The 11,927-nt window shown below is 50.0% G+C and overlaps 1 protein-coding gene across 1 annotated transcript in view; it reads left to right on the top strand.

The window, feature by feature from the left end:
• The first annotated feature begins 7,034 nt into the window (after positions 1-7,034).
• The window catches only part of LOC129678762 (epoxide hydrolase 1-like), an 11,150-nt gene continuing 6,257 nt past the window's right edge, over positions 7,035-11,927 (top strand). The window contains exons 1-4 of the mRNA XM_055609667.1: positions 7,035-7,066; positions 9,321-9,491; positions 10,020-10,044; positions 11,092-11,272. Of these exons, the coding sequence (XP_055465642.1) occupies positions 7,035-7,066; positions 9,321-9,491; positions 10,020-10,044; positions 11,092-11,272 (409 nt within the window). The remainder of the gene's footprint in view (positions 7,067-9,320; positions 9,492-10,019; positions 10,045-11,091; positions 11,273-11,927) is intronic.

Raw genomic sequence — 11,927 nt, 5'->3', positions numbered from 1 at the left:
TCTGTCTTCACATCCCATGAGCCCCCTGGCGCTGCTCCTCCCACCTTAGAGTTGACACCTGAGGAGCCTGCCCGGAATCTCCCAAAGCTGCCTAGGAGGGAAGAGAGACGGGGTCTTACGAGCTAGGCCCAGTGGGTACGTTATTAATAGTCTTCATTATCCCTGCTTACTCTGTGGTGACCCAGAGCCTCCGCCCTGATCCAGCCAGAGTCCCGGGTAACATGATACGAAAACCCAGAACAACAGATATGGAGCTGCTAGGGACCTGCTGCAGTCAGCAATGGCAGGTGCCTTCCTGGTCACCACACCTCCCTGCTGGGAGGCCCTAAGCGGGGCTGCAGTGGGCCTCTGGAACCCATCTGGAGTCCATCTCCGACCCAACTCCTGCAAGATAGTGATGGAGTTGTCCACACACACATTTCAGAGGAAATGCACCTTCCTGGTGCTGTATTCTGGCAGATTCTCCTGATATATGGGAAGCCAGGCTGTCTGTGGAGAAGGACGTGTGTTAGCTATGCCTCCTCCCAGGCTCAGGCTGGGAATGCAGGCTCTCAGGCACCCACCTGGCCTGCTCTCCTGCTGTTGGCTGGGCCTCAGGTGTCCCTGGGTAATGATGGTTCCTGAGAACCTTCTCATCAGGGCTCTCTTGCTGTTGGCAAGGCCTCAGGTTTCGCTGGGTAATGATGGTATCTGGAGACCTTCTCGTCATGGATTTGTCCAAAGACAGACTGTTTGTTCTAAGTAGAGTCCCTGACTTCAAGGAGGTATCAACTGGAAAGTCCAAGACTGCTCTCCTGCCCTCAGCTGTTACTGCCCTGGGTTTCAGTGCCCTCCCAATGGCAACATCCGTAGGCTAGAGAAGAGGAGACCCAGGAAGGAAAGGGGTCCTGGTTTCTCCAGGCGGCTTGCCTGCCACTTCCCTTTGCGGGGGTGAGTGTTTGCTGCCCCCTTGTGGCTTGTTCAGAGTACTTTACAGGGGCACGTGACTAGCCAGAGCCATGACTTCACCCATCCACAGAGCTGTCTGTCTGGCTGCTCTGAAGGCCCAGCTCTCTAGGCAGCGGGTCTGAGGGAGTCAGATTCGGAGGGCACTGCAGGCCACAGGTGGGCATCTGTCCTTCAAAGCTGCCCCTTCATCTGCAGGGGATGTCTTTCAAGAGTCCCAACAGATACATGAAACTACGTTAGAGCCTTAGACCCGCCACTTAGGGCACACTGTGGCTGGAATTGGCCATTGATGCCACCGTGAATAAAGCAGTGATTTCCTTTTCTTCTTTATAAGTCTGTAGAGCCAAGATTCACTCTTTAAGGGTCTCGGCATTTGACTTTTTTCTTTTCTCATAAGTTTCACCTGACAGAAACTTTTCCCTTCTTGGCATTCTGAATGCCACGTGATTCCCTTTGCCCGCTGGTGGCATCATTAAGTGAAATATTGGCACTTGGCCCCGAGCACTGACCACTGATCTGGTTAACAGGCCTGAGGCTGGTGAGTAAAGGGGTAAGAGGTGTGGCCATGTGGGAACAGGGTTCACATGGGGGGACGGACTACCTCCTGGGAACAATGTGTGAGTTCATTTCTGAAAGGAGAGACAATGTAAAAGAAAACCAGACTAACCCTATTCCTAGAAAACATGCTCCCATCCTTAAAAGACCCTAGAAGGGGCTGGAGAGATGGCTCAGCAGTTAAGAGCTCTGGCTGATCTTCCGGGGGACCTGGGGATCTGACATCCTCTTCTGGCCTCTGTGGACAACCAGCACACATGTGGTATACAAACATACATACGGGCAAAACCCTCATATGACAAAATAAAATAGAAATGGGGGGGCTCTGCCAAACACTCCTGGCTCGATAAATACTTTCCGGGAAGCACAGGATACAAAAGCGGCAGATAACGCCAGTCGGTTTTCTCTGCGCCAGTAACAAACTTGTTGAGGAAGGAATCAGACTCCAGTCACAGTAACTTTTCAAAAGTGAGTCCCTGGCTGGAGAGGCAGTCCAGCAGTGAAGAAGACTGCCTGCTCTTCCAGAAGTCCAAATTCCCAGCATCCACATGGGACTCAGCATCTGTAACTCTGGGTCCAGGAGATCCAGTGCCCTGTTCTGGCCTCTGCAGGCACCAGACACACGTGTGGTGTACAGACATACATGCAGGCAGAACACATACATAAAAGAATAAAATTTAAAGGTAATTAAGATAGGAATAAATGTAACAAAGGAAGTGAAAGAACTCTACAGTGAAAACTTCAAGACACTAAAGAAATACTGAAGATAATAGACAATCATCTAGTGGAAAGATCTCCCCTGCTCATGAACAGGCAGAGTTAATATTGTAAAAATGTCTGTATTACTGGAAGCGCGCTGTAGGCTGAACCCAGTTCCCATTAAAATTCCAACAATATGCTTCACAAATCATAAAAAAAAATCACTTCAAAAATCATAAAATTTATATGGACACGCAAACAACCTAGGTAGCCAAAGCGATCCTAAGCAGAAAGAGCAACGCTGGAAATGCCGAAGTACCTGGCCTCAAATTGCTTTAAAGGACTATAGAGACAACAACAAAAATAAACATGTAGACCAATGGAGTACAGGACAGGACCAGATATGAACCTGTACCATGACAGCCACCTATTTTTATTTTTTAACCAAGGTGTCAAACACATTGATAGAAAGCCTTAACACAAGGTGCTGAGAGAACTGGGCATCCATATCCAGGAGAACCAAACTAGATCCACGTCTCTCACCCTGCACAGAAACCTATTCGAAGCGGATCGGAGAGCTTCATGTAAGACCTGAACCTGTGAAGCTGCTAAAGCAGACCTTCAGAAAACCCAGATGTTTACATTACGATTCCTAACAGCAGCAAAATTAAAGTCCTGAAACAGCAGCAAAAGAATTGTATAGTCCGAGGTCACCACAGGGGGAGCTGTGTTAAAGGGTCACAGCGTCAGGAAGGCTGAGAACCACTGTGCTAGAGAAATACCGGGGCAACACTTCAAGATGATATAGACACAGGCAAGGACCTTCTGGAGAGGGCACCAGTGGGCCAGGAAATAATCTCAATTCACACACCGACTGCATGACATTAAAAACCTGCCCAGCAAAGAAAACCATCAGCATAGTGAGGAGACGGGACTTCACACCTGATGAGGAATAGCAAGGATCTATACTGAGTTCCAAAAGTGAAATACACCCCCCCAAACATCCAGTCGATAGATGAAAAATGAACAGCTCAGAAGAAGAAAAACAAATGACCTGAAAAATACGTGAAAAGGAAATGCTCCAAATAGGACCTCAAATGCCAGTGAGGCTATGAGGAAGATGAGCCTTACCTAATGCTGTTGGTGGGAAAGTACACTGGGTGCAACTGCTGTGGAAACTGGTACTAGAACTGCTGGGTGGGAGAAATGGCTCACCCGGTGAAGGTCCCACTTTATACACCCTGCAAAAATAAAGCCACCGCTACCCTGGGTGACAAGTTTCTTTGTGAGGTGGGGCGGGCCTGTGGGCAGGGCTTTGATGGACCGTCTGCTCCTCAGCCTGCTCCTGGCTCTGATTGTTTGGCTTCTGTTCCTGATCCACTGCCAAGGGTTGATCAGCCTTTCCTTCAGGGTGAAAATGCAGTATAGGAGCTTCCTTCTGGCTGGTAGCCCTGCCTTGGCAGGCTGTGCCCACCCTCACCCCTAAAGGTAGTGTGAGGTTTACTACTGTAAATGACTGTTGGGGGCAAACCGGGCAGCCGTGGGTACCCTAGCAGCCAGAAAGGTGTTCTTCAGACAGGAATTCTAAAGGGCTGTGCTGGCTTGTCTACACATGTGTATGCGGTTCTGTGCTCTTCTCTGCTGTCTAGTCAGTACTGTCTGAACTGTTGCTCTGTTAAAATGCCCTAGCACAGCAGCTTAAGGACGGAAGTATTTGCTTGACTCGTGGTTCCATGGCCCGTCGTGACAGGAAACCCATAGCTGAGTGTGAGTCACGCTGCTCCAATAGTCAGGGTGCATGGAGATGAAAGTGCGCTCACTTTCTCCTTTTTCCTGATCACGTTTGGGGAGTGATAACACACTCACTGGGTGGATCTTCCTGCCTCAGTTAACCTAATCATGATCATCCTCATCAGTGTGCCCGGAGGCTCATCCGTCTGGTGATTTTAGATCTCATCCGGTTGACCATTGATTCGACAACACATCTACCATTACAACTCTCTGACTCCTGCACATTTTTTTTAATTGAGTCTCATAATGTAGCCCAGGCTGGCCTGGAACTCACAGACACCGGCCTACCTCTGCCCTCTGCCCCCTGGCCTCTCCCACGTGTCTATCTTCTTCTGATTCCTTTCACTAATAGCTCCTCCTCTTCTTCCTCTCTCTTCTGCCTCTTCCTCCTCTTCTTTCTCCTCTTTCTCCTCTTTTTCCACCTCCTCTTCCTCCACTTCCTCATCCTCTTCTCCTTCTTCTTCTTTTGAGGCAGGGTTTCTCTGTGTATCCTTGGCTGTCTCTGTGGTTTATTTTGACTTATATTCCTCTAGGCTTATATCCAGTTCTACGACTAAGTCATATGGTACTTCTGGTTTTAGTTTTTCGAGGAAACTTCTTCATGCTGATTTCCATAGTGGCTGTATTGATTCACATTCCCATAAACTATGTATAAAGATTCCTTGTCAGTCTTTGCTGTTGTTTCCTGACCTATTGAAGAAGATTCAGTTCCATAAATATGGCTTCCTCATGAATCTGTAGCTTTGTTGATTATCACATCTTTGAGAACCAACCTTCAGCAGGTCAATGCTGGTTGCCACTCTGGGAAGTAACACTAGACATGAGCTTTGGGACTATTAGTAAATGAAGTCAGGCCTGGACACAGCTCCGCTATACTGTGACAATCTCCATCACAGGTGCATACTAGTAATTGACTAACAGGCACCTGTCACGCGCAGTTTTGGTGCAGCAGATAGGAATAGCTTATGAAGCGGGGATAGAGGAGGATATGGGAGACATTATCGTGCCACTCGGAACGGAACACGGTTTTAAGTGATGACTTATGTCTGCAGTTTCTATATAACGTTTTCAGGTTGCAGTTTTCTCACACCTAACCAAAGCTCCACACAAAAGGAGACTACTGGGCAAAGTTGGCACGGGCCATCCTAACATCCTGGATTCCCTTCCTTTAGTGGAGCTCCAGCGATGATCTCTTGGCATTTGGTCTCGGGGTCACTGAGGTTCAGTGTGCCGTTTGAAGTCCAGAGTGATAACTGCCCTGTGCATACAGCAGAGTGACTGAGTCATTAGGACTGTGCAAGTGTGCAAAGGGAGAGTGAGTGGGACTCACACTCAGTCTGCCCGGCCTCGCCCAATGGCTCTGGATGCGACTGTGTGCAGAGCTCCATAGGCCTGCTGCTTCAAGAGGCCTCAAGGAGCCAGCACTGAGCCCTGGTGGACCACAGAGCATGCTGGGATAATTCTGCCCAGAAAAGGAAAAGGCCAGCACCTTTGTCCCCAGGGAACACAACAGCGGTGCTTTGGTCTGATAGTGGAGCTGACTGTCCAGTTCTCTGGGCAGGTTGCTAGCTTTCCTGCTGCCCTTACTTGATGCTCTCCTGATGACATAACTCACAATTGTTTTATTTGCTTCCAGGACCTGTTAGCAGGGTCTGATATGAAGGTGACTGTCTGTGCTGACTGTGGTGCAGTGTGCTAGGGACTGTGTGTGACAGGAGCCGAGACAGACATAGCCATAGCCTCACCTTCTGGAAACAGGATCTGTTATGTGCTCTTACACACAGGCGCACACACACACACACACACACACACACACACACACGGCCATGTTCCCACAGTTCCTACACCTACCCTTTCTTCAGTGACAGGAGTGCACCAGAGGACGCTGTGCACCTTCTCTCAAAGGAAGGTCTCTGTCAGAGAGAAGTTAGCTCTGGATAGCAAGCAAGCAAGCAAGAAGAAGAGGAGGAGGAGGAAAGGGAAGGGAAGGGAAGGAAAGGGAAGGATAGGGAAGGAAAGGGAAAGGGAAATGGAAAGGGAAAGGGAAAGGGAAGGGAAAGGGAAAGGGAAAGGGAAAGGGAAAGGGAAAGGGAAAGGGAAAGGGAAAGGGAAAGGAAGAAAGCCATGCAATATTCTTTCTTAATCCCCTAAAGTCAGATGGCCAAGACTGCAGCCATCCCTGGCCTGTTTTCATCTGAGGGATGCTGGTCTCACCACCAGACTAATAGTTATCCTGGGGACAGACATTGGGGGAGCCTTGGGTTAGGACAGGAAACCTTCAGCCTGACAGGTCAGGAACAGCACTCCCCAGGGTCCCCATGCCGCCCTCTGGCAGGGATGGGCAAAGCCTGCTCATGGTACAGAGACTCCAAACTGTCACGGAGACTCTGAGCCACACAACTTACAGTTGGAAGGGAGAAATGTGTGAGAAGTTCAAGTCTGTGTTCACAGGGCGTCTGGATGGAGGAATATGGCTGAAGGGAGGCCTGAGTGTGCCTGTGACTGGAGCTAATGCCGCCAATGTTTTGGTTTGGTTTTTATGGGACTGTGGTGAATTTGCCTTGGCTTCATTCTCTGATGGAGAACGAGAAGGTGCCTGAGCAGAGGGGAGCTGGGCTGGGAGGGGGCTGAATCGGCGTGGCAGCAGTGATGGATGGGTGGAGGCCGATGATGGGCCTGGGAGCTCAGTACGCTCCTGCCACACATGAGAGTTTTCACACACATCAGGAAGCAGGTGCCTGACAGCGCTGCAGAGGCCTCTGGGCTGGTGCTCTTCACAGCAGTCTATTCAGGCATGGCTCCCTCTGGCTCAATTAAGGGACCCTTGGTAGGAGTACCCTAGGACCTCTACAAACACCCATGAAGAGCCTGACACAGAGGTGGGGGGCTTTCCTGTTTGGGGTTTCACTGTCTAGAGTGACTCTGAGCCCGTCTTGTTCCCTCCATGCTCTGTCCTCCCACTGATCCTGAAGGCACTGTGTCTGTGAAACCTCCTCTGTTCCTGCTCCAGCCAGCTTCTTCCACATAGCTATGCCGACTAGATGGAAGATGGAGAGCTAGGCCACAAGGCAGGGTGAGTCTTCCTCTTATTGCCTTGCAGTGACTAAGTTCTTTTCTTCCTCACTTAGAAAAAATGCACAGGACTCAAACAAACGGAATGAGCACATCATTGGTATTTTCTGAGCTTTAGTGGGCCATAAGTAGACACAGAAAATCAAGAAGTGGTTGCATTGGGCCCAGGTAGAATGGAAAGGAGGAACCAGCTACATGGGTGGCTGCACTCGGCATGAGTACACGCCAACCCACTGGATTGTACACTAGAAAGTACATGGAAGGGTGTGAGCATTCTATTTCAATAGCTGCTGGAAACACACGGAGATGATATGGGTGGCCAAAGATGAGCTTCCATTACAGACAACTAGATTCCATCTCCAAGAACCTTGACTTCTTGCTTCCCTGTGTGCGCCTCAAGGACAGCGACAGAGCAAGGAGCCCAGGCAGCTCCAGCCTCAGCCCAGACGCTGCTGCCAGGCCCTCACTGTGGGTAGTCCCTCATCTCCAAGGGACCACGGTGTACAGAAAGCCTTCCTGGCAGCTCCAGGAGCAGAAGACTCCTCCAGGGCCCCAGGCTTGAGAATGCATCCTCGGGCCCCACCCAGAGCTGTGCCAAAGTCACCACACCCATTTTCCCCCGGAATAGTCAACGTTTTGGTTTGGTTTTTGTGGGACTGTGGTGAAATTGCCTGACTTCTCCTTGGCTTCCAACTTTTCTCTACATAATTTCAGGATTGCTGACCTAACCATAAAAATTATCAGCCAAACATGTGGTCCATGCCTGTTGTCCTGGGTCCAAGGGAGACTGAGGCAGGAGGAAAGGCTGAGCTTCAGAGTTTGAGGCCACCCCGAAGATCACAGCCAGAACCCTCCTCAGAATCATTACAGGAAACAGAGTCTCTGAGCGCTACTGTTTATTTCAAACAGCAGATCACAGCACCGAGAACACACAAATTGTCATAAACCATGCACATAGCCAAAGAGGTAGGAACAAAGGGATGGTTTTACAGGCAAAATAAGGAATGAGGAACTGAGGGTCAGAGCGGTAGAGTTCTAGCCTAGCGTGGATTGTAGCACCAGCCACAACAATCAAAACAAAAAATCCCAAAGACACATGGCAGAGTCTTTGGTTTTTGGTGTGTGTGTGTGTGTGTGTGTGTGTGTGTGTGTGTGTGTGTGTGTTGGTTTTGATGTGGTTGTTGTTTAATGATCCTTAACTATGGTTATCTGTAAGGACAGTGGCCTCGTACTCAGATTGGGCACACAGTTACGGTGTTGACTCCTTGCAGAAGCTCTTCCATGTGAGGCCGTCCCACCTAGGGTGGGGCAGTCTTTTGAGGTCCGCTACCATCAAACACGCAGAAGAATCTTTCCTGTAAACCCTGGGATTTTTGTGTTTTCTGGTGTCGCTAAGGCAAGAAGCCTGGTTTTCCTTTTGTCACTGTTGGCATTTTCCTCACAGGACAAACATGAATAAATAGCCAGGAGTTTATGGGGCAGGCACCAGGGATGAGCCCCTAGACATCTGGAGTCACTGGCCTGCCAGGCAGCAAGTCCTGCCCAAGTCATTCCTCTTGGCTCTTCTCTTCATCTTGTAATGGAAATTTACTCAACCCAGTGAGAAATTTAACCGGCACTCAGAGACAAGAGGAGGAACTTTTTAAAGTGTGTGGCCAGGGCCCTGCTAGCTAATGAGATTCCACCTGGAAAAGAAATGTGTCGAAATGTACATAGGATGTTGTAATGTAACCTTACACACGCTTCATTTGCAGGTGGCCTTTTTGTCCCCTTCATCCCGCCCCCCACGCCTCCAGGGACATTTTTGAGCCATTAAGCGAGTGTTGCTGAAGCAGAAACTGAAGGCTTTTGTTATCTCTATGCTACATTTTTTGAGGGCAATTGAGCTGGTCAGAGCCTGAGGATCTCGGTTACCTCTGCCTTAAACAAGACCTAAGCGGCTCTCAAGGTCATTCCTTCAAGGCCGCCTGTTTGCTCCCTTGTAAGAAGAGGAGTTTCCGGTGAGCACAGCTTTAACAGACAGCTTTATAGACCTAAGTCGGAACTATAACGGTTTCTCATTGCTCTATACATACTGTGTGGGAGGAGCAGGTCGTAAGCTGCCTAGCTCACAGTTCTGTTCCAGTGACACCGAGGCAGACCCTCAGTTTAATTCATTTCTATGTAACCTAATGCTTCCCAAGCAAGCCTACAAGTGAATCCCTTTGCCATATTTAATTAATGTTAGAGCTTATTATTTCTCTTTTTCCGTTCAGTCTCCCAGGAGTCACGTGGCTGGAACTTCTACTGGTCTCAGTGCTGGGCCTTGTCATCTACTGGTGTGTCTCCCGGGACAAGGAGGAAACGCTGCCACTTGCAGATGGGTGGTGGGGCCCAGGGTCAAAGCCCTCAGCCAGAGCAGACGGGAGCATCCGGCCTTCCAAGGTCCTTTCCCAGGCCAGAGCAAAATCAAGGTGCAGCCCTGCTAGATGGTCTCTCTGACTTGGATGAAGGCATGGGTGGGGAGGAGCTAGGGAGCCAGCCCTTAGGTGACCTTTATCTGTCCAGCCTTCTTCCTGAGGTGGGCCCTTACCGTGAGCTGGCTACTCATGGACCCATCATGGTCTGTATCAAGCTGCCCAGTGGAACTTGCTGTCCCAGATCGCAGAGGCTAAAAACGAGCCTGAAAATGCTATGACCATGGGTTTCAGCAGATTGGGTGAACAGGCAGGATGATTGCAAATTCGCTGCAACGCAAACACCACTCCTGCGCAACCCTGAAGTCAAAAGAAGCAGGCTAGCAGGGACAGAGAGCAAAGGGAGGAGCCTCCTGGAAGAACCAGGACTGGGCAGAGCCCAAAGAGGGAAAAACTAATATGGTCCTATCCATCTTTTCTCACCCCAGGTGCTTGAACACCCACTGTGCGCACGCACTCTGCGTGCACACTGTGTGCAGGCGCTCTGTGGAGTGCCTGGGAGAGAACAGACGCCCTGATACACGTCCCTCATGCAGCTTCCCACACATTTAGCCTTGGTAGATGAGAAAGGAACACACAGGATTAAGATCTGGTGAGCCATGGATCAGTGAAAAGATAAATCAACAGATGCACTGACAAAAGATCACAAAAGGACCGGGTACTAGGAGGCCTGAGGATTGCAAACCTTCCGGAAAGACCAAAGCATGAGGGACGTCTCTGGGAATAGTGGCACTTGAGCTGGCCTGGGATTGAAATGGGCATGCCCAGCTGGGTTGCTGAGCTGTTATCCTGATTCACACCCAGCACACTTGGACCCCGACTCCCAGACAGTTTGTTTTATCTCACTGGGTTAGGGTGACTCATCCGACTCTTAGCCAGTGTTGGCACACCCTGGCTCCCCAGCCAAATGTAGCCTGTGACCTCTTCTTTCACTGGCCACTATCAAGAACGGCCTTCATAGCTTGAAATCAGTGTGGACACAAGCAAAAATAAACCTAATAGTTGGAGGTATGCGATGGTTGCATAGCATTTGCACTTTAGTCATATATGTAAGGTTAATGGAACACAGGCTCATTGCTTCTGCAGGGGTCATCCCTGGCCATGGCCTTGCTGCTCCTGCAAGGGTCATCGGTAGCAGCTCTTTTGCTTCATGAAGAAAATGGAGGGTCTGCATCTTGCAAAGCCTAATAATTTTGCTCTGTGGTTCTTGACAGAGTTTACCAACTCCTGATCTACAGATGGCTTGGTGAGTTAAAATTTAGTAGTGTTCTCACACCTAAGAGATGAAAGATCAGTGCTGGGTGGAGCTAAAGGGGGGCATCCATCAGGTGTGGCATATGCAAAGCCTTCCAGTCTCTCTCTCCCTGCACCTCTCATTCCACCAAAACAAAGACAGATGAAAGGGGAGAAGCCACAGGAGAGAAGCCCTAAGCCTCCCAGGGAGCCAGTGACACACATGGGGACCCTGTGTCCCCCTCCACAGTGTCCATCTATGGCTGCAGCCTTCTCTCTGAGCTGTGGGCACAGCGCTCTCCTGCCTCTGCCACCCACCCTGGCTTCTTCGCTGCAGGACTTACACCAGAGGATCGACGGGTTCCGGGCCTCCCCGCCTTTGGAGGGCAGCCGCTTCCACTACGGCTTCAATGCCAACTACCTGAAGAGAGTGGTGTCCTACTGGAGGAACGAGTTTGACTGGAGGAAGCAGGTGGAGATCCTCAACCAGTACCCTCACTTCAAGACCAAGATTGAAGGTGGGTTCCCGGGACAGCAGCCTGGCCCTGGGGGGAGGGGCAGTGAGTCACAGGAGCAGCCTTCCTGCAGGAGACAAGTGATGCCAAGTCAGCCATGCTGGAGCACCCAGGAGTCAGAGGAAGGTCACAGAGATGTAGCTGAAAGCTGTTGGATTGATTTTTTTTTTCTCTAGCATAATACTTGACAAAGACAAGCTAAGAACATCGGGTTTATTTCCCTGGTGGTTTGAGGAAAGCCGCTGCAGCAAGGGGCTGATGTCATATTGGGTCAGGAAGCAAGAAAGAAGGGTGATCCTCTCGTTTTTGTTTTTCCTTATGGTGATCAGTCTTTCAACCACCCCGTGTTGTGCATGATCAGGGTGGGTCTTCTCGCTTCTCTTAAGTCTCTGTGGGAACATCCTCGAAGGCATCTCCCAGGTGATCCCAAAACCGGCCAGGCTGGCAATAAAGATGAGAGCCATAACCCCAGAAATGTGTGGTGGAGACCCTTGGCGGCTCCCAGCCCAGGCAAAACAACTCGTGTTCCATGTTCAGTGGCAAACCCTGTCTTAAAGGAATAAGGCAGAACATTAGAGAAGGACTCCTGATGTCCTCCTTGGCCCAATCCACACACACACACACACACACACACACACACACACACACACACACACAC

Source organism: Psammomys obesus, unplaced genomic scaffold (genome assembly GCF_907164565.1).
Source record: "Psammomys obesus unplaced genomic scaffold, mPsaObe1.curated_primary_1811, whole genome shotgun sequence".
In the NCBI taxonomy this organism is placed as follows: domain Eukaryota; kingdom Metazoa; phylum Chordata; class Mammalia; order Rodentia; family Muridae; genus Psammomys; species Psammomys obesus.
Note: the sequence above shows the minus strand (reverse complement) of the source record. Positions and strands in the feature narration are given on the sequence as shown.